The following is a 21,061-nucleotide window of genomic DNA, read 5'->3' as shown; positions in this document are numbered from 1 at the left end:
TGATCGTTATATTTTTACACAAGAGCTATGGGACTCGCAGTCGACAGACATACCGACCGAGGGGACAGAGGATGCCGAGGCATCAGATCCAGAACCCGAGATACCAGATCTGCCCCCTTCAGTTGCTTCACAGACGATCCAGCCACCAGGCAGCGCAGAACAGTCCACAGGCACGACGCGAGATCCGGATCATGCGTCTCCAGAAACCCTCTCGGCACCCGCAACAACGACAGCCCAGACGCTTCGTGCGAGGGGGCCCCAGCCGTCGTCAGCACAAGATACTGCAGCCACGACGGCACGCGCAGCCCTCTTTGCCAACCGGCGCACCACTACCGGCCTGTCTACGAAGACGGGCTCCTCGACAGCCACCGCCGAAGCCATCCTCGATCACCAGCGTGCCGAGCAAGACGCTCTGTCCGGCTCCATTTTGAAGATGGCCAGTGCGCTCAAGGCGTCATCACAACGGTTCTCTACGACGCTCGAAGAGGACAAGGCCTTGCTGAGCCGCGCAGGAGAGGGCATGGATCGGACGGAAAAGGGCATGGATGCCGCGAGCCGACGCATGGGCGCACTGAAGCGCATGACGGAGGGAAAGGGGTGGTACGGCAGAATGATTCTCTATGCCTGGGTATATGGGCTCATGGTTGCGTTGGTGCTACTGGTGTTCGTTATGCCGAAGCTGCGCTTCTGATTAATGAGTTAGTAAACGTGGGATGGTAACGAGTAAGGCGCAATCTGGGAAACACCTCAAATGGTGGAAGACTTCATGTCCTAAGGTATTCACGATCCTATCAGCGAGAAACGCTCGCCGAGCTATTAAACTTAGCCAACCCAGAAGCAAGAGAAACATTTGTTTCTGGGTATCCTTTCTATGAACGCCTTGAATCGTCATCCTGATTACCCTTGCAAACCCGGATGCCATGCCTTGTTATCCATAAGAGCAACCATTCCCCCCTGGGTATCTCGCGACCCATCGGTAGCGTTGCTAGACGCACTCATGCGAAGCAACCTGAATTATATGCAACGGCTACCGAGCGAAACATGCAAATCGTGGCAGTGCTTGCCTCGATATTTGCCGGCGAAGTCAAATCGTACGTCTCGTAGCACAAATTCAGTTCGTCTTCGGCTTGAAGTGTGCCGAGACATTGGGGTGCAGATCTGATGATTGAAACATCAACTCCTCTTCAGCGAATGGTGCAAAGCACGCTTCAGTCCGGGGCGCGCTCTGTCGATACTGAATTAAGTTGCTGGCTTCGTCGGCAGGAGATACGTCTGTCTGCATGGCAGTGTTCAGTCCTTGGGAGAGCACGTAGTCGTCATCTGCCGAAGACTCATTATTCGAAAGAACCATGCTGATACCACTGCGGTGTTCGCCGGTCTCTTGGTCCACGAAGCAGTGCATTTCGATACCGCTGCTGCCATGAGCCGCAGTTTTGGCGGACATATCCTTGAAGCTCGGGGCTCGAGTGTCGAAGTCCTCGACGGGTTCGTTCGTGTGGGCAGGGTCATCCTCGGGGCTGGCAGGGTTATGACCAGCAGGCCAAGGGCGTTCGCCGTGCATTTCAGTCATGAGATCGCTACCGTCGTCGAACTTGCTGACGCCAAACATCTCATCAACCATACCTGACACGTCATCCAGGCTCAATTCCATGCTGATAGTCCTGCTGCTGGGGATTTTGCCTCCAGGCTGTGGGATGGGCTGGCTGAAGATATGGGCGACTTGTTCTTCACTCAGAGGCCGTAAGGTGCCCTCCTGCGTAATCTCAGCACCTGCGGTTTCTCGCATCGCCTTCGTGATATGGCGAGCCTCAGACTTGTGTTTCGCGGCCTTCTTGACCCGCTTGGTGACCACCCTGACCTCGCCTGCGCCCATGAAGGTGCCAGCACTCTCAGGAGTGCGAAAGGCAGCCATGTCCTTGCCGGTGTCTCTCTTGCGCTTCTGCGACCAGGTCATGTGCTCGAAAGCTTCTCTGATTCTGGCTCTGTCGCAGGGCTGCAACTTCACTCGGCTCAGAGGGTTCTCCTCAACGTCATCGCTAGGAATCTCGAGATAGTCTGGCTCAACGATCGTGCGGCTTTTCACCGGCTCCTGGTCCTGAGAGAAGTCACGAGCCTTGGCCTGTTCGATGGGAAAGTCATCAAGTTCGCCGATGATACGAGCAAACTCGGTCTTGCTCAAGATATCCCGAACCCCTTGGCTAGCATTGGCAGCCTTGAGCAGCACATCAATTGCTTTGCTCTTGTCAGAGGCAGCCTGTTGTCTGCCAGAGGATAATCCTCAAGGTCGACTCCGCAATTTTTTTGACTTCTTTCAGAAACTGACTGGCCTTCTTCACCGTTGGCATCTTTGGCGGCCTGGTCGATAGACTCTTGGATCAATTGTGCCTGGGCAGCGTCCGTCCCGGCAACAGCCTCGTCGAAAGTGGGCACACTGAGGCTCCTGAAACTCTCAACCATATTGAAGGAGCTATGAGTGGCTAAGTTTTTGTCAGCCAAGAGTTGATCGAGTTTGAATAGAGGAGCATCTCCGGGTTGAGGTATCTCAAGCTTCGTCTTGTCTGGCGAACGGGCTTCATTATGGTAACCGCTGTATGTGCTCTGATGGTGTTGAGCCACAGAATAAAGAGTTCGATCCAGGGCTTCTTCGATGCCTTTGTCTTTGAGCAGCTCAAGCAACTCCTGTTCGGCGGTGTCTTGATTCATGGTTCCCACATCCGTCACGTCGCTAGTGCTGTAGTGGCTATTCTGCTCACACCCTTGAGCAGGATCTTGAGTCTTTGGGCCCTCAATCATTGACGGGTTCTTGTCGCTGCTTGTTTGCGTGTCACCAAATAAATCGTTGTGCATTCGTCGTAGTTGATGATTCAACTCAAGGCAATCTTCGTGTGTTCTTCCTCTGGTCAATCCTTTGCCAACGGGTTTGCCTCCCGTCTATCACTGCTATTAGCCACTAATAAAATGTGATGAATGTCGGTCAAGAATCGACATGTCATGACTTACGGGTGGTGTGTACTGGAAATAGGTACTTTCGGTCGTGCCTGCCTTGGTGATACGCTCGTGCCAGGCAATACCGGTCTTGAGCCTGAAGAAGTCTTTAAACTTGTCGAATTCGGTGTAAAAGGGGCGGGAACAGGGCGACGGTCGGTTGATGGCCTTCAACATCCACCTCTTTCCGTCGTCCTTCTTGTAGTACTTGACACCAAACCAGTAGAGAGTGGGTTTGGCAAAAGATTGGAAGAGCTAGTGGTCTTGTCAGTCGAAAACCCCCCGCGTTTTTGTCGCGACTATTGTGAGATCGAAGGAAACACCGTCCGTCGAAGACGCGTCGCGTTGCTCAGTTAGGCAGTGAATTGAGACTTACATAGAGAACGTATTTCTCCTCGCACGTGCCAAAATTGTCTGTGAAGATTCCGGAAGAGCTCAACCTGTTCTCAAAGGGAAAAACATCCGCAAAGACTCGATATAGATCTGATGCATCTTTCAACCTGACGCTCGCCACCGGGCCTTCGTTGCTCCCCCCCCTCTGTGATAAACTTACCTGGATTGATCCAGTGCTCGCCAATCGCCAGGTTCCTCTGAGACTTTGATCTGGCGAGCTGCTTTCTGCGCTTAGCTCTCTCCTCTGCGAGGAGGTTGTCGAAGTAGTACTCCTTCTCCGGAAGCTTCTTGTTACGGTTGCACGAGAATTCGAACCAGTCGTAATGCACAACGCGGATGCGACTACCCTTTTGCTGGGCCTCCTTAACTATTGTGACAGGAGTCAGCATCAAAGTCTGCTTTGAAATTGGCCTCGAGACGACATATTTTGAGAGGAAATATCTGGCTGAGGTCGAGTTGAACACACTTCTCTTGATCTTCTTTCGTGCCTTGTATTGCTCATCTGTGCAAAGTAGATGAGTGACAGATTGATTCATGTCCTTTACGAACTGACCCTTGCGTTGCTTGATCCACGTAGCTAGATTATCCTCTGTGAATTGGCCGGGCAGAGGCCCTGCTGTTGCCAGCACCATGTTCTTGAAGATCGCAGGCGCCATGGCTGCGAATGATATGAAAGGTCCTTAACAGGCAGGTATTGCAGTGCCTGATGCTCGCATTAGATAGCTTAGTAAATCTTGGGGAAACAGCGCAAATAGAAAGACCGACTGTATGAGACAATTCCAGCATAAGAAACTGCTGGGAGAAGATCTGTTCACCTTGTTCGTGTTTAGATGAATGCTAGATGGATTGTATAAAATGTGAGTTTGCGCGCAAGTGGATGGCTTCTCCCGAGATTTGAGCTAGCTGTAGGTGAAGAACCTTTGCTGAAACCTATGAAACTCTGATCCATCCCCGCGATTGAACTTCCTAGTCCTTCATGGAAGAGGTTGAGAGAGCCAGGGTTCAAGACCTGCTCCTGCTTTCAGTAAAATGCCCGAAACGAAACAAAACCATGGCTCCTGAGCGAAGTAACAAGGTGCTAATAGGCGTCTGTTCAATGTTCATATTGACCAAACCTGAAGGAACGACAGCAGAAGAGCGTACGCTTGCTTGGCAGCACTTTCCAGCAGACAATGATGCAAAGGCCTCCAGAAGACCACATCTAAAAAATCCGTGAAATCCTAGTCACATGCGTTGACCACCACTAGTTCGACAGGCTCTTGTTTTCCTAGACATGGGTTGGGTGCAATCTATCATATCTACGCAACTACATGACAACTTTTGGCAGCCTTGATGAACGCTCTGATCTTTTCCAAGCTCTGCTTGCCATCCTGTTCGACGCCACTACTCACATCAACGCCAATGACCTGGCTGGCATACTTTCCCAGGGCCCGTACAGCGTCAACCACATTGTCAGGGTTAAGGCCGCCAGCCAACATGATCCGCAGCTCAGGGTCCTGAGCTAGCGTGGCAGTCACACTCGAAAAGTCAAGGAGCTTGCCAGAGCCGGCGCCTGAGTCGAGAAGAGGGACCATGTGATAGCCACGGCGGCCGATTCCGACCTGACCAGGCTTGAAGGCGCGGATGACAGGCACTGGAATGAGGCTCGCCCACTCGATAGGCTCATCACCGTGAAGCTGCACGATGTCGAGGTTGAAGAGCTTTTGCTTGTGGAGCACCTCATCAAGGGGCTGATTCTGAAAGATACCGGCCAGGAGTGTTCTTGAACCAGACAACCGCGTCTTAGCCGAGCTAAAAAAGTCTGTCGCGACCTTGCCTGCTGCCGATGATCCCACAGGTGGCAGGAAACGGGTCGCCGAAGAGGAATGAACGACTTGCGAGATGGCTAGGGCAGTGTCATCAGAAATGCAACGCTTGGCCCCAGTCACTAAACAGATGCCGATGAAATCTGCACCTGACCTAACAGCCTCCTCCGCCGCCTCAGGGGTCCGTGTGCCGCAAATCTTTGCGAACAGCGGCTCTGGCGCGGGCTTCTCCGGCTCAGCGTCAGAGCCCGAACACAATTGTTTGATGAACTTGCTCGTATCTGAAGCCCTCATGATAGCCTCACCAACCAGAACGGCATTCACGCCATCCTTCTTGCACAACAGGACATCATCATATGTGTTGATGCCACTCAGCGCGCAGATGATGGTGTTCTCAGGCACCATGCTCCTCAGTCGGCTCGTCGTGCCCATGTCAACCTCGAAGCTTTCAAGATTCCTGTTGTTGACACCGATGGCCTTGGCCCCGAGGTTCAACGCGATTGTCATCTCCTCCGTGTTCTGTACCTCTACTAGGGGCTCCATCCCTAGCGAGACGGAATACTTGTAGAGCCTTTCCAGCTCCTCGACTGTCAGCATCTTGACAATGAGCAAGACGGTATCAGCACCAGCGAGCCTGGCCTCCAGAATTTGGTACTCTTCAAAGATGAATTCTTTCCGAAGAATCGCAGGTCGGTTGGGCATGCCGTCCAGAACTTGCCTCACCGCTCGCAGATCTTCGATGCTGCCCCTGAACCAATCGGGCTCTGTGAGAACAGAGATGACGCTGGCACCCGCGAGAGCATACTTCCGGGCTTGGGTTGGGGCGCTGATGCTCAGGTCGAAGATTCCCTTCGAGGGTGAGGCTCGCTTGATTTCCGCCATGAGAGCCACGTCGAATGGCGTCTGACGAAGTCGAGCAACAAATGGAATTTGCGGCGGCGCTCCGTTTAGGTCATACGTCGCTTGCAGATCCGCAGGTCTCTGCGAAGGGATCTCTTTCTGAGCGGCGACTGACTTCCTCCGGCGGTCGTAGATTTGCTGCAGGATATTGTTCTTCTTACCAGCAGCGGGCGGCGCCGGCTGTGCCGGAGTGCCAGTGCTGGCGGCACCATTGCTGGCAGAAGCCTTTTGCAGACGAGAGTTCTCTTCCCAAGTGCCTCCTTGAAGCAGAAGGAAGTTCTTCAGCATGGTACGACCTTCAGCCGTCAGGATGCTCTCTGGGTGGAACTGGACACCCTCGATGGTGTACTCTCGGTGACGGACACCCTGAATGACACCAGGCGAACCGTCACTTTTTGCTACCCACGAGGTCACCTCGAGGCAGCTAGGAAGAGTGACCTGCGTGCCGGCCAAAGAATGATAACGGGTGACGGGGAGCTCTTGGGGTAATCCAGCATACACACCCTTGCCATCGTGGGTCAGAGGCGAGGTCTTGCCATGTAACCATTCTCCGGCCGAGCTAACCTCGCCACCATAGACGTCAAATATGCATTGCTGACCCATGCAGACGCCGAAAATGGGGATTTTCCCGGCGAAATGTCGAATGGCATCGCGACTGACACCAGAGTCGGTCGAGGGATGGCCGGGACCGGGACTAATGATCAATTGCGTAGGATTCTTGCTGGCCAGCTCCTCCAGAGTAATCTTGTCATTCCGGTAGACCGTGACATTGGCGCCCTCGAGAATCAGGTACTGGTAAACGTTCCAGGTGAAAGAATCATAATTGTCGATGAGGATGAGGTTTGACGCCGTGGAAATTGGTGGCGAGGGGTCCGGATGGTGGGGAGAGTGATCGATGATGTCGAGCGACGGCATCTTGTCAGACAGCCACTTTTGCAAAGCGATATAATTCAATCGAAACCTCCTGGCGCGGCCCTTGGGGATTCTGTTGTTGAGAGTTGACGTGGCCTCGGTGAGTCAACTCAAACCAGCCTTTTGAGTTGCGGGCGAAATACGTGTGATGGAACCCTCAATACTGTGTTTTGTCCGTTTGGCACGGTGGTCCATGGCTCCCCCAAGGCGAGGATCACAGTGCGATTGTATCCATTGGACCCTGAGTTTATCTCTCGGAAGATGCCTTCCTAGAGCTCCGCATTCGGGCAGGCCAGTCGAATGAGCCGCCGAGCCACAATTCTTGGTAAGCCGGAAAAGCCCCGGCTTCTTGACTGTGGCTGACGAGGTTGCAGGCGCGCAACGTCCGAGCTTCTACAAAAAAACGACAGGGCAGGAAGTAGGCAGGTAAGTAAGGTAGGTACCAAAGTACCGCCAAAGCTCAACACCACTGCTCCAAAGGTGCATCGCGACGGACCGCGTTCGTCTGCCTTGATTCGCAACTTTCGCCAGCAGTGGTGTCTCATGTAGCCTTGGTTGCATCACACACTCGAGCACTGCGGTAATGGCGCCATTGACAGATCAGATCTATTTTCCTCCGCTGGAGGACTGCCTCAAGGGCGAGACCAGCGTTCTGTATGTCTCCCACGCAGCTCCCTGCTGTTGTTTGCGCTGCCTTGTTGATTGCCATTGCTCACATCTGTGCCACCAGCTCCTGGAGGCTCGTCGCCAAAGCTTTAGCTGAGCCCACCGGCGAACGTCGAAGCACAGAAACCCTGTCCAAATTTCTAAAAGACGAACATGTTCGATCACTCCTTCAAGACCCAGCAACTGCATTCAGCCCATCCAACGATGCGACGAAGAAGCAGTTCGAGACGACGACGACTGCCATCAACGTGACCCCGACACCGAACGGCAAATATGACATTGGAACCATAAAGGGGGATGCTGCATGGTTCAGCAAAGCTGGCAATGTCAACCTCGTTGCAGCGCTTCGGATCGTCGTTCTCGAATTTCAGGCTCGACCTGCCGCTCATCTCGCAGGGCCACTATCAACACAAGATGCCGTCAACCTTCAAGAAGCTGCTGGCGTCAGCAACTCTCAATCATCGAGCCTCGTCCCCATATCTGGCGCCACGATGGATGCCGACGCCATATGGGCCGCGTTTGACAAGGAGGAAGCAAAGCGCTTACGCATTTTCCAGACCTACCTCTCAGAGCGTCGTTTTCTGGCCATGGCTGCGGACTTGACGCATGGTGAGACTTTGCGCCATCAGCCCAAAGCTATCACAGGCACCGAAGAGGCTATCGAAGCCACTTACCCTGTCCTACCCGCCGAGGATCTGACCAAGCTGGCGGAGAATCTCATTTCGACCAACCTCAAGTGGATAGCTCGGACAGTCGAGAGCCTTGGCAACGGTTTTGAACGGGAGACTGACGACAAGAGCATCTTGATTGATGAGATCGAGGTTGAATGGCAACGCACCTTGCTGACCGAAATCGCACACGCCTTGGCCACTATTTTCCAGGCCCTGGACAGCCATGGTGACCTTTTTGCGGCCCCCTCGTCTGTCCTTGAATGGTTCACACTAATGGAGTCTTGCGTCTTCTTCGAAGGCCTGTCTGCGGTATGCCTTCCTTGAATTGGGCGATGGAGAGATTGGCCCACTAACGAGAAAAATAGGTTCATGAGAGCATCGCCTCCGTTGTGCTCCCTATTCACACATTAGTCTGCGTGATCTCATTGAAGCTTTTGAATCCCTCAAGGGCAATGGCTTTCCTGTCACAAGACATTGACCTCCACCCCGATGAGAACAACCCTTATCTTGCCTCATCAGACGTCTTGTCAAAGATCCACGATGCCATCCTCACAGCTGCTGATGCCGGCTGCGAAAGCCAGAGTCCTGTCATGTTTGTTTGGACCGTTATCACCCACCGCATGACCATCTCGCACACCGAGCGCTCGGAGAAAAGAGACACGATCCAGAATCAGAGGTCGCAAGACGTCTTCGAATCTAACGATTCGAATGAACCCCAGGCCTTGATTCGACCCAGCACCGGACGCCGGCTGTCCGCGGGCAGCATCGTCTCTCTCGATGGCTTGCCGTTCGACGGATTTCTTGCTGTTTCTGGTCTCAAGGATGACACGCAAGCAATCGAACAGCTGGCCATCGCTGTCACTTCCCAGGGCAGGGTTTATGATATTGTGACACAGATGGTTTTTGCTGCCTCTGCATCAAACGAAGGAAGCTTTGCCCCTGCGTTGGGCACCCGCATTCGAACTACATTCATCGACTTCTTGAAAGCCACTTACCCTCTGGTTGGCTACCAGTCAGATCCCGTCACAGCCTTGCTCTCGGTCCTTTCCGCCGGAAAGAGCTACTGGGATTTATCTCATGATTTGGATCCAGCGCAAGACATCGCCGCTCAAACGCTGCAGGACCCTCGAGCCCTGGAATTCTACTTCGACCAAGCATTCAGCCGCTATCCTTACGAGTTCTTGCCATTCCTAAACCTCTGCCGTTCTCTCACCAGTGCATCTGCCACGGACGAAAGCGCAGATGCGATTATCAACCTGCTTCGCAAGACTCCTTCCCTCACCTTTTCTTTACCCGACAACTTCCAGGAGTACGAGTTGGCGCAGGAAGAGGAGAACACGAACACATTCCGCCTATTGGCTGATATCTCCCTGTTCAACACATCGTCTTCCTGGAGCAGAAGATCCCGCGAGGATGATGCGCTTATAATACCCGCTGGCACCTACGGACGTTTCATCACCGATACTGGCCGTGTTGTACTAATGGAGTATCAACATTCAGCACTCGCTCTTCTAGGCAAACAACTAGAAGTGCATCTTGCATCAGAAACCTTCAACAGTGAGCTGGAGGGTTTACGAACGGAGGACGTTGCAGAAGTTGTTGCACTGCTCTCAATGCTTCTTCAATCTGAATCAATCAAGAGCAAGAAAAAAGGCCTTAAAGGCGAGCTTGTGCTCAAGGCTGGTCTTGAGATCTTGGAAGAGACAAGCAAGCATCTTTCGGGCAACAAGGATATCATCTCCATTGTTTGCAGCCTGCTCGACGTCTACACACAAGACGACCAAGCGACTGCCGATGGCCCTGGTATCCTTGTCTTGACCTCGTGTGTCCAATTCCTCCACGCAACTTTGCCACTTTGCCCAACCCGCGTCTGGTCCTACATGGCTCGATGCGATCTTCTCAACTCGGACTCACGTGCCGGAAAGTTGACTAGGTTGGTCGGCCAACTTGACCTATCACCCGATCGCTTTGATTTCCTGCTTTCCGTTATCAGGTTGTTCTCAAGCCTTGTCGACAGCGTAATGCATAGCGCTATCCAGCGGAAGTCTGGCAACAAGATTGTCGGCCGCCAAAAAGTCTCAAACAATGTCTGGCTCGGAGTTGCGGACAAGGTGCTTGCAAGAGTCAGCCTTGCTATTGCCCAAAGTGCCGTTGATGTCTTCGAGAGCTCCTCTACCTGGCGGTTCCCATCGGAAATCCATCAGACAATACTGATTCAAGATCTGATCCCCATCATGGAGAGGCTTGTGACTGACACATATTCCATCGGCGACCCCAGAAGCCCCGAATCACTGTCCATCTGCTTGCAGCCAGCATCTGACTACATCATCGAGTCTTTCCTCTCTGGCTCCAATGGCTCGTTGAGGTTTCAGGCTCTTCTTGGGACTTGGATCACTGCATTGCGCATCCCGGATTCCACTCTATACCTCGGCAAGCTATCTGCCATCAGGAGGCAGGTAGTTTCGACGATCGGGTTCGCAACCTCATTGCTGCGTGTGGCATCTCTCCTGGAGCGGCCCTCTACCGCGTTTGAAGAGTATCTCTTCAAAGCAACCTCTGTTTTTGCTCGACTGAGCGCTGTTGATGAAGAATTCAAGCAACCCGTAATGGCGCTCCTTGGGGCACTGGTCGTCAATGCTTCTAAAGCTCACGACGACCCCCCATCTCTGCTTGGATATCTCGGTCCGCTCCTGTCCAGATCGTTCCTACAACTCCTGTCAGGCCTCGGAAAGCCATTCCTTCAATCCTCCGAAGTTTGTGCCACATGGCACTTCTTTTCTATCATTGTACAGAACCGACAGCAGTGGATGTCAAACTGCCTGCTCACAGGCAAAACACCTCGCGACGCGCTGAGCAGGGGTGCCGATAAAACCACTGAATCAGCGACCACCTCTGTTCTAAGCACTGCATTCGCTAAGCTGAAGGCCATCAACGACCTGGAGAGGGAGGAGGCGCTGAAGGTTCTCGACTTTGTTGCTTCAGCGCAGAATCACTGGCCGTGGACAATCTTCACGATGCAGAGGGATTCATCCTACTTCGAGTCTCTTCGCCGTTTCGTGCGAGAGCTACAGACCTCAAGCACGACCGCGAGGACAGATGCCACGAAGGCAGCGGTCGAGGCTAAGATGGCGGCCTACATCGCTGAGATCTTTGCTATGCAGCTGTACCATCAGCGACAGATGGGCGGCGCTGAGGAGCTGGCGAAAAGCCTTGTGGCGGATCTCGACTATTTTCTCCGTGATGGTGTCGAGGTGGCAAGCTACAACAACTCACTGCACAACAACTTTACGAAGAACTTTGCGTCCAAATACCCTGGAGTGTCCCTGGACAGCCTCAAGCGAACGGCATTGGAGCCTCGCGAGCTTGGAAAGTGGTACTACTACGCCCTGGATCGTGCAAATACGATGCTTCCTTCGATCCCGGCTGGCACGGTCGACGAGATGATGGATTCAGGAATGAGATGGGCATCGCGAACGCCAACTTGTCTCTGGTCGATGCCCAAATTGTAAGTCTGGCCTGTCCTGAGTGAAGTCTGGCCAGTTGCTAATAATCTCCCAGTCTCTGTTCCACGCGTGGGAATTCTTGCTCCTTGAATTGAGCAGTTCTTTGCCAGAGAACCCTAATGTCCAGAAGCAAATGCTACAAGTAGCCCAGCAGTGTCTCAACGCCAACCAGTCAACTCAAGGTCCCGAGAATATCTTCGTACGCATCGTCGAGGATCGAGCCAACTTGGCCTTGATGTTGCTTCGTCGGCTCGTCGGTACATCTCCTACATCTCAAGACATCAAGCAGATCTTGGGCAGCCTGTTCAGTGTGATCAACGCCGTCCAAGACCCATTCGGACCCGAGTCCATCGAATACCACCGGACCATTCTGAAGACAGTCTATGTCACACTGCGTCTTTACGGCTCCGCGGACAAGGAAAGCCTCAACGCTTCAACATCTGGTCCCAAAGGCTCGTCAACAACCTTGACACAGACTATTCTCAATCTCCTTGATACCGTTGTGGCCAAGGGCTTCAGATCACTGATTAGTCTTGTGCACGACTCGAATGCGGCGGTCGCACCGGAAGATTTTGCCCTCCTAACCGCAATTCTTCAGGCTTGTCTGAGTATGCCTGCGATGGACCAGTGCCAGACTCAAATCCTTTAACATCATGCGTCATACGACGCCATGCACGCAGCGACATCTCTGTTTTCTTGGTCAGACAAACTCTCGACCAACAGCGACCCGATTACGGAGAGCTGAGTCTGCTCTTCCTTTTGGAGCTTTCTACACTACCCACTCTCGCGGAACAGATGGCGGCCGATGGCTTGCTGAGCCACCTCACTTCGGCTAACATTACAAATTACATGCGTAAAGGCATTATCTCGCCATTTTCCGACGTTGTCGGCGCTCAGAGGTGTTACAGCATTTGGGCGAAGGGCGTCCTACCTCTCCTCCTCAACCTCCTCACTGCGCTCGGCGGGACAGTGGCACCCGAAGTCGCCTATGTTCTGAACCAGTTCCCCCACCTTCTCAAATCCAGCGTGGAGAGGTTTGAAGCGCCTGGCGCTAGTCGTACGGCTTCGCGCGATGCACCGCACTACGTCACGCTTCTTGCTGTTTCCGAGGTTCACTCGCTAGCTCTGCTGACCAAGGTCATCGGCGCTCTCCGCGTGAACAACAACCGCGACATTCCTGAAGTTGATTGGGATGCAGCATCGCTTCTGGAAAACATCGACTTCTGGCTCTCAACACGCAAACTTCTCAAGGAGCGGCTGCTGCCCCTGGGTCAGCGCGAGGTCGAATGGAGAGGCGCAGCTATCGACGCTGCCGGGGATGAGAGGAAACCGGACAATGTGCTCGAGGCCAAGGTCGTCGCGCAGATGGAGGCCGTTCGAGACGTGCTCATGGAGGATTTGGAGTAGTTATGTCTATGGCAACTTTTGATATCAGGCCGCCACACTCTCAGGATGGAAGGAAGCATCTTGGGGAGACGAAAACGGGGTTATGGGCGTTGGATGTATGTACTCTTTGCGGAGGGGACTGGCAGTCGCAAGACGAACCGTCGTTGCGGGCCATGTGACATTAGATAGTACGAAATTTTAGTACGGTAGCCATGATACCTCAGATTGGCCTTTCAACATCGATGACCCTAATGAAGTGAGCCAGAGTCAGTGTGCACTGTCAAAAAAGGTAGAATGATGGAGTGAGATTTTGATTTGTTATTTCGAAAGCAACCGCGGCAATGGGGGTTTCATTATCCACCGCCTGCTGTCTATGCCCGCGCCGCCCCTTTCCCACCCTCTTTGTGATGTACACGTTCGAGTGAACCCGCTTTCCCTTCTTCGACCGGCCCGATCCAAGCAGGGGCTCCCCTACCCATCCCACGAACGGGGGCATACAATAATGGTTGTTATACAGGTGTGTGTGATTGTTTTGCTCTGAGATCATGTGTGTCCCTCTCTCCCTCCCTCTCTGAGTGAGGCCTCACGCGGTGCAAGCATGCGCGCAGGGAGTTTATTGCTGCTGCATCTTGGCCGTCATCTCGGCGTTGTGCTCCTGGAAGCGCTCGCTGAGACGCTGCTGGGAGAACATCTGCTTCTGGACGCAGCGGGTGATGCAGCCGTTCTCGCGCGACGAGAGCGTCTTGGACGTGAAGTCGTCGATGCAGGCGTTGAAGCAGTGGTCAACGACGTTGCCGAAGATCTGTGACGTTTGGCTCGCGGTCAGCTTTTTCTTTCCTTCGATTTCGTGTTTCCCCCAAAGGGGCCGCGGCGGCGGATCAGGAGAATCAGCCGAGGTTTCGTAAAGTTTGCATACGGCGTCTATGTCTTCTCCTCATGCAGTGTGGGTTGCTGGCGGGCTTGCTTACGTTCATGAACTCCTTGACCTGGCGCTTCTGGAGACGCTGCTGGAGCATGGCCTCCTCGGTCCTTGTCAAGCTATGGGAAGGAGGTTCGTTAGCGATTCGGTAGTCCTACAGGGGCGCTGGGAGGCGGGTAGTGCGGCGGAGTTTGAGGCGTACCCTTCCATTGTGATGTGTGTGTGTGTGGTTGAAGGACTTTCGGGTGGGTGATTGTAGTTTCGTGATGGTCGTGGTAGGGAAGATGGATTGTCGCGATGATGAAATTTCTTTGGGATGTAAAGCTGTCTGGCTGCGAGGTTGCTATCGCGGCTTGTCAAGAGGGTCTTTGGAGGTTGGGATGGCCAATTGGAGCGCACTTGGCTCATTCGGGAAAGGTAGCGATAAGGATAAGATTGGGCGATAAGCCACCAGGTCTGGACGTTGCTATGTGACTGGGGAACAACCTCATGACTGGTTGGCCCAAGGCATCGCCTTTTCAGAACGTCTTGTCCGAGATGGATTCCGCCGAGGACACGCTATCATGTAGAGGCGCATAGATGCGGTCACTACTAGAGGTAGCTCCCAGGGAGTCTTGGACGGCACAAGCTTAACCAAACTTGCAACATGCCTCTCATGATTTACTCGCAACTCAAACCGTATCTCCAGAATCAATTCAGTCCTCCTCCCTAATGGTATCAAGCCCTACTGGAATAGGGTCACACGTCTCCCAACCAAACGTTCCATCCAAAAAGCCAGTCTTACTACCCAGCGCTCAACTCCGCCCATATTTACATAATCATACAGCAGTGCTTCTCCATCTTGCGCATAAGCTTGACAAGAAGATCCGCACCCTCGTCCTGCTGCTGCTGGGCCTGCTGCTGGCCCTGGTGCTGCTGCTGTCCTTGGTTGTAACCTTGCTGGTGGTGGTGCTGCTGCTGTTCTCCGTGCTGCTGCTGGCCGTGGCCCGAGTAGCCTCCATGCTGCTGCTGCTGCTGCTGGTGATGGCCTTGCTGCTGCTGACCATGGTGCTTGCCACCTTGCGGCGGGAGGACCGCCTCGCCGCCCTGGAGGTTGATCAGGATACGACCCGTGTTATGCTCGTCCGTCGCATAGTTGAGCCCCATCTCGCGACAGAGCTTCTCGACAGCGGGCTTGAGCTTCTGGATGCCGCGCTCGCTGTGGTGGCCCTTGCCGACAATGGCATAGACGTGCGACTGGCCACGGTCGCGGTCGGCGCGCATGCGCATCTCGAGGATACGCTCGGCCTCCTCGACGAACTGGCCGTGCAGGTCAATCTCGTCTTCGTCGATGCGACCAGGGGCATTGTTGGCGCGGAAGATAAAGTCGGACGCCTGCTGGTTGTAAGCGTCTACCTGGGCGTCGTGATGCTTGCCCTGGTTGGAGAGCTCCTTGGCGGCGGCGCCGTCGCCGTTGCGGTAGGCCTCCTTGGAGCGATCGAAGCAAGACCCCCGCTTCTCGGCCTCGGCCCGGGCCAGATCGCGGAGGCGGTCGTACTCACGCTCCGTCTCGTCATCGTCGTTGTCCGTGTGGGCGAAGGCTAGAAGAGGAAGCGTGGTCGAGTTAGCGTCGCGTTCGTTGGTAATGGGGAAAGGTATGTTGTGATGGTGACATCATCTTGCCAAGCAGAAGGGTGTTGGGCTTTGACACGTACCGCGGCCGCCGAGACGGTTCATGGGGATAGACATGTTGGCTGGAGCAAGTAGACCAAATGCTTCAATGGGATGTTGCCAATTGAGGGGTCTCAATGGTGGACGCCGAAGGTTCCTGCTGCCAGACAGCGATTTGAATCTAATCTGAGAGTCGTCGCAAGCTCGTAAAGCTGTGGCTGAACGCGGCCTTCCAAGGCACAGTACCTCTACCAAAAGTGGTTAATGACTTTCGGCAGTGCCCCTGATCACCGGCCGGTAGGTCGACCAGCCAATGGTCATCTCACTGAAGACCTCGCCCACCGCCTTTTCGACTTGTCCCCATTGCTATTCGGCTGAGCAGGTGATGAGTGTCGTGGTCTCAATGCTGGTCGAGCTGAACAAACTGTTGTAAGACTCGCCCAAACCGACTCATGAACAGCCCCGCCAATTCCTCTTGTCGCTGGCTTAATGTCACCCCATGCCCCAAAACGGCCCTCGGCTGATGAAGTGAAGGCCAGCAACCCTGGGTCAGCCCAGCGACGCCGATTCGCCTGCGTTCATCCACCAGCGAGACGGACAATACGGGGGCTGACAGTACCATTGAATCGACCACGCTGATCATGGGACGGTCAGGGGCTGTGTGTGCATCTGGGTGTGTGCCTACTGCAGAAAAGGATCTGCAACGGCTTTCTTGACTCAATAGACAAATCGCCCGCGTTGGAGCAAACATGAAACTCAGGTGGCCAAGCACGCTGTCGCTCTCCATTGCTTCTAGAACCCCCGGAAATCCTTCGGAACAGGAGCGACGGGGAAGACCGATGCAACCAATACCGTGCGCGAGCCAACTGACTGCTGGCAAATGAAACGCTTGTCCACCCGTCCTTGGTCTTTTTCTGGCTCTCGTCCCAAGAACACATCAGATGTGACGTTTCGGGCGGCGGGCGGCGAAGAATACTAGTCATGATATAGATGTAAGGATGCAATGCAAGGTGGCCATGGCAGAGGCAATCCTTCCATTTCCGTTTCGAATGAAGGCTTTATCACAACCCCGCCGGAAGGTGCTGACGACACTCGACGGACGGGAATCAATAATTAAAGAGACGAACCGCCAGCCCGTGGTACGATGCCTCTCATGCCCTCAAAGCAGGCAATCATCGTTCGATGGACTAGGAATAGAGGCTTGCTCGTAATGCGGGCGCGGAACGATCTGTTACTCCACACATGCTCTCCCCTTGCGGTAACAAGCACACCAGAATCCAGGGGCAACTCATCTCGCCGTGGATCGTGAAGGGGCGAAATGTGGGAATGGCCATGTGGCTCCCCTGGCCTCGGAATTGCCTCCTGCGCGAAGTACTGTGACTGCAGCCAGCACTGCACCAGGGGGGGGAGCCTGCTAGTTCCTTGATTTTCTGGCAATAGTCTCCGGCCCAAGCCCGGCAGAGAACAGAGATGCGAGCGAAATTGCCCTTATTTCCAAGACGAAATTTGGCTTCAGAGGGTACACCTGACTCGCTGCTTCTGGAATGTGAGGACGTGCGCTGGATCGCTTTGTAGACCAACCTGTTGCCCTCTGTTAGCTGCATTACATGAACTGCTTGCCTAGCAGAGATGATGCCAAACGATTGAGACTGAAGAGATTTGTGCCGTTCCGGGATGCCTAGGTTGTTGCATGTCTCTGACAATGGACGTTGTAACGACAGGGGCGTCTTTTAGAGATCTGGGGGAACATGCGCCCGCCATGGCCGCCAAGCCGCTCACAAACTTGCTCGACGGGCGATCAGTGTATCATAGGGCACTGACAATGCCCATCAATTCTGCCCTCGCTCTCAGGAGCAACCATGACCAACAATGCCTCATGCTTGCGTGGTTTGGATACCTTACGGGTTCTGTGTGACGACCTAGCCTGGCGTTTCAGCATGAACAGTTGAAGTCACACTTTGGCTCACCTCTTATCCTGTGGTGGGGAAAACGACGTTCTGCCGACACCGAACACTTCGTGAAAGAAGTGTAGTCGTTTCAACGCAGGGGTGGCTGGAGGATAGTTCTTGTTCTTGAAAAGCCATCACTGGTAAACCGACGGGATGAACAAGTCCGAGTGCTGCTTGCTGTTGAGAGGGCGTACGGACGCTTCGGGATCCCCGACCAACACAATCTGCCAGCACGCATGATCAGTTGCTGCCGTAGAGTTAGAAACCCCAAGACGCAAGCGACGCAGCACTGCTTCGATCATTCGATTGACGGGCACCCAGAGGTTGGCCACCTTCAGACAGTCACACTGTACAAGTGTGGCGCCGCCGCCCGGCGCCATGATCACAAGGCTTGAGACCTGGAGAAACCTCTTCATAGCTCCCGTTACTCAACGCCGGCTTCTGTAACCGACTTGCTTGTCGCCTTTGATGCGAAATGTTTGACCAAGTTGATGTCGGTGCATCGTGGGTCTTGGCAGGCCTTAGGCCCCCTTTTGACACCATACAGCATCCAGCAGGCTCCGAATGCAGGGAGAGAGGCTCCGTGGCGCCCAATCATCTCGCGGACAGCAAGACAGACATTGAAGGCTGTCTCTCATGTTTGGTCTGGCCCTGGATCCTACAGACGAAAAGCCCAGCCTATGCGCCCTTGGTAAGCCGTGCGGACTCGGTCATATATCGATTCCCAGAAAAGCAAGTTCTGGCAGTTGAAGGTGCAGAAGCGTCTTTCCAGACTGTCGGTTGATGCTTTTCCAGAAGAACGATTCTTTGTCGTTCCATGGGTACGCCCTTGTTTTGTCGGCACGCTGTCCATCTATTCCAAATGGCCCGGCACCTTCGAGCCGTTGAGAGACAGCGCCCTACATATCGATGCTTTTCAACGAGAGCTGATGCGGACTGGCAACAGTATAGTCCAGTCCAGCGGCATACTGCAGCTGCACAAAAACCAGACAAAGAAAGGTGACAAGGGCAAACGGAACCGGTTATCGAGGCGACGAGTCAAGCAAGCAACCGCGTGTCAACAGCATCCAACCAGTGGAAGAAAGGGATTGTGATGTCCAACGGGCGTCCGCAGCACACTCAGGTATTCAGAGCCAGGCCAGGTTGTTCTCAATGCCTTCTTTAGCGGATACACCGCAGCGTGGCTAATAAAGCTGGCTGTCCGTCATCAGCGATCAGCCCCCCTAACTGATTAAATGAGAGGCCGCTGATCAGCAGGAGATGTGTTGCCTGGATGGTTGCGCGAGCGGACGAGGTTATTAACGGGACACGCCCCCAGCTCACCCGCACGTTGATCCAGTATTTTTGTCAATCACGGCCGTGCAGGCTTCAGCTCCAGCGGGTGGCAAGCTGCAAGCTGCGCAAGAGGGAGGGGTTGGAAGATGGCGCCGGCGAAGCCGCGCTCGGTAGCGCATGTGAGTGCCTGGATTGACTGGCGTGCTCTAAAAGCAAGCTCGACAAGGTACCGACGGCGCCCGTCCACTGGGGCGATGGTTCTGCTTCTGCTGCTACGCTGTTGATGGCGGTTGCCGAGGCCCCCCACGACACCACCAGAAGCCGTCGACGCGCACCGTAGATTAATACGTCGCCGGGCGTCAGGCCTTACACAGAGCTACTCGTCAAATGGGCACCTGACGAGCCCGTACACTTGTTCCCAAGATGGCTGACATCCGTCACTGGTGTCGGCGATGGCTGGAAGAGGTACTTCTGCAGGTCATTGCAGGGGATACCCGCTGGGTGCCTTGGTGCATCCCCTTGCAGGACCTGGGACTTTGTCCTGTACATATGCCGGCAGGTATCTGTCCGCACACTGCACCCAGAGATTCAGTCAGCGTCAGCGAAGTCAGCGCAGCGAAGAGGTGATTGCCGTACCGAGGTCGTGGGTTCTCACCTGGAGCATTTTGGGCGAAGATCCATCAGGAGCGTACATGGTAAGGTACTCAGGACTCCATCGCAAAACCACCACCCACAGACCACGGACGACGATGGCTGGGGTCCGTGATCTGGATGGCGCGAGGAAATTTTACATTAGTCAGGGCGGCGGGCAGGGACGACCAGGGCGGCGAGGCGAGGCGAGGCAAGCAAGAGGTAGCTTGGGTAGTTCCTTCCTCACTTCAAAGACATCGTCGACCTAGCCCGTCTGCGCCCTGTGACTGGACGGCGCAGTGTCCCCACCTGCGACACCAGTGCATTCGGGGTGGGCGCCCCGCCGGGGGAGCGATAGGTCCAGTGTCATTTGTTTAGCATTTTCGCACTGTTACTCCCAGCAACCACTGGGTGCTCTGTGGGCCACCCACACCTGATGCCTTGCTGATGCCTTCCAGCATGTAGTGGAGTGGTCGGGGCGCCCTTGTCGCTGATGGTCCCTTGAGTCTGTCCCCTACTCTGGCATTCGAACGATGCACACAGATCCGCTCCCATACTGTGTACCTGCAGCCCCGTACCACCCGAAACCGCACTGGCGTCTGGCTTATTGTCACCCACACACCCCCGGCCACGGCCTTCTCTCGTCTCCCAGGCCCATCCCATCTCATCCCATCCCCGTCCATGTCCCTTGATTCCCCACCCCTGGCGAGCAAGAACTTTGTCCCTATCCAACCGACATTAAAAGCACCTCCCGGAGCCAAACCAAACCAAAGCCCCTTCCTCTTTTCCCACTTCTCCGACAATCTCCGAAGTCCCGTCGCAACCATCCCATCTCTCACCACGCCGACGATCGGTTTTGTTGCCGTCTCTCGTTCCTTTTTTGCTTCATTCCCATTGCCATCGTCAACTGACTGGTGCACAACGACTGTAGGATTGGTGAGTTCTGCCCTGTGCCGCGCTGTTCCCGTGCAATTCTTGTCGTGATACATTTCCCGGCGGTTGTCTCCTTGGCCGTCTTCTCGTCTGGCCTCCTGAGTTACCAACCTCGAACTCGACACGACCGTCGACACCCGCCTACCCTCATGATCTACCGAACTCGCTCACGACTCTTGGGCAAACACGCCACGTCGGATGCGAAGTCATACACTCGTCGATGAACAACACTGGCCGAAGCTGCACGACATATCACGAGGCGCGCCTTGGCATATCATTCTATTTTGCTCGCGAAGAAGCGTGGGCTAATCAAATATTCTTCATCAGCAGGTCAACATTTGTACCCAAATCTCGCCAATCAGCAGTCACACCAACCTTCGAACTGTCCCATTATAATACACCACCCTTTCAGCACCAGGAAACACCGGCATCATGGGTTGTGGATTGTTACGAGGAGAAGGAGGGCAAGGCCCGGAACGAGGAG

The 21,061-nt window shown here is 54.3% G+C and overlaps 7 protein-coding genes across 7 annotated transcripts in view; 2 read left to right on the top strand and 5 right to left on the bottom strand.

The window, feature by feature from the left end:
* Positions 1-691, top strand: part of VDBG_06683 (synaptobrevin) — a gene marked incomplete at both ends in the record, with an annotated part of 1,171 nt that extends 480 nt beyond the window's left edge. The window contains one exon of the mRNA XM_003003075.1: positions 48-691. Coding sequence (XP_003003121.1) covers positions 48-691 — 644 coding nt within the window. The remainder of the gene's footprint in view (positions 1-47) is intronic.
* A 420-nt stretch (positions 692-1,111) lies between these two features.
* VDBG_06682 (predicted protein) lies at positions 1,112-4,034 on the bottom strand (the record flags this gene model as incomplete). Its single annotated transcript, XM_003003074.1, has 6 exons — positions 1,112-2,261; positions 2,324-2,931; positions 3,001-3,240; positions 3,362-3,399; positions 3,539-3,745; positions 3,845-4,034. The coding sequence occupies 6 exons, from the start codon at positions 4,032-4,034 to the stop codon at positions 1,112-1,114; spliced, it is 2,433 nt and encodes an 810-aa protein (XP_003003120.1).
* Positions 4,035-4,676: 642 nt separating this feature from the next.
* On the bottom strand, positions 4,677-6,998 carry VDBG_06681 (anthranilate synthase component 2; the record flags this gene model as incomplete). Its single annotated transcript, XM_003003073.1, has 1 exon — positions 4,677-6,998. The coding sequence occupies one exon, from the start codon at positions 6,996-6,998 to the stop codon at positions 4,677-4,679; it is 2,322 nt and encodes a 773-aa protein (XP_003003119.1).
* A 580-nt stretch (positions 6,999-7,578) lies between these two features.
* Positions 7,579-13,242, top strand: VDBG_06680 (conserved hypothetical protein; the record flags this gene model as incomplete). Its single annotated transcript, XM_003003072.1, has 6 exons — positions 7,579-7,649; positions 7,726-8,641; positions 8,764-10,788; positions 11,125-11,837; positions 11,935-12,365; positions 12,434-13,242. The coding sequence occupies 6 exons, from the start codon at positions 7,579-7,581 to the stop codon at positions 13,240-13,242; spliced, it is 4,965 nt and encodes a 1,654-aa protein (XP_003003118.1).
* Positions 13,243-13,834: 592 nt separating this feature from the next.
* On the bottom strand, positions 13,835-14,350 carry VDBG_06679 (mitochondrial import inner membrane translocase subunit tim-9; the record flags this gene model as incomplete). Its single annotated transcript, XM_003003071.1, has 3 exons — positions 13,835-14,023; positions 14,190-14,259; positions 14,343-14,350. The coding sequence occupies 3 exons, from the start codon at positions 14,348-14,350 to the stop codon at positions 13,835-13,837; spliced, it is 267 nt and encodes an 88-aa protein (XP_003003117.1).
* A 600-nt stretch (positions 14,351-14,950) lies between these two features.
* Positions 14,951-15,868, bottom strand: VDBG_06678 (smr domain-containing protein; the record flags this gene model as incomplete). The annotated part of the gene is made up of 2 exons (XM_003003070.1): positions 14,951-15,720; positions 15,835-15,868. The coding sequence occupies 2 exons, from the start codon at positions 15,866-15,868 to the stop codon at positions 14,951-14,953; spliced, it is 804 nt and encodes a 267-aa protein (XP_003003116.1).
* Positions 15,869-19,090: 3,222 nt separating this feature from the next.
* On the bottom strand, positions 19,091-20,307 carry VDBG_06677 (predicted protein; the record flags this gene model as incomplete). The annotated part of the gene is made up of 3 exons (XM_003003069.1): positions 19,091-19,390; positions 19,670-19,781; positions 20,078-20,307. The coding sequence occupies 3 exons, from the start codon at positions 20,305-20,307 to the stop codon at positions 19,091-19,093; spliced, it is 642 nt and encodes a 213-aa protein (XP_003003115.1).
* Between the last annotated feature and the right edge of the window lie 754 nt (positions 20,308-21,061).

The sequence above is a fragment of the Verticillium alfalfae genome, genomic scaffold (assembly GCF_000150825.1).
Source record: "Verticillium alfalfae VaMs.102 supercont1.8 genomic scaffold, whole genome shotgun sequence".
NCBI lineage: Eukaryota > Fungi > Ascomycota > Sordariomycetes > Glomerellales > Plectosphaerellaceae > Verticillium > Verticillium alfalfae.
Note: the sequence above shows the minus strand (reverse complement) of the source record. Positions and strands in the feature narration are given on the sequence as shown.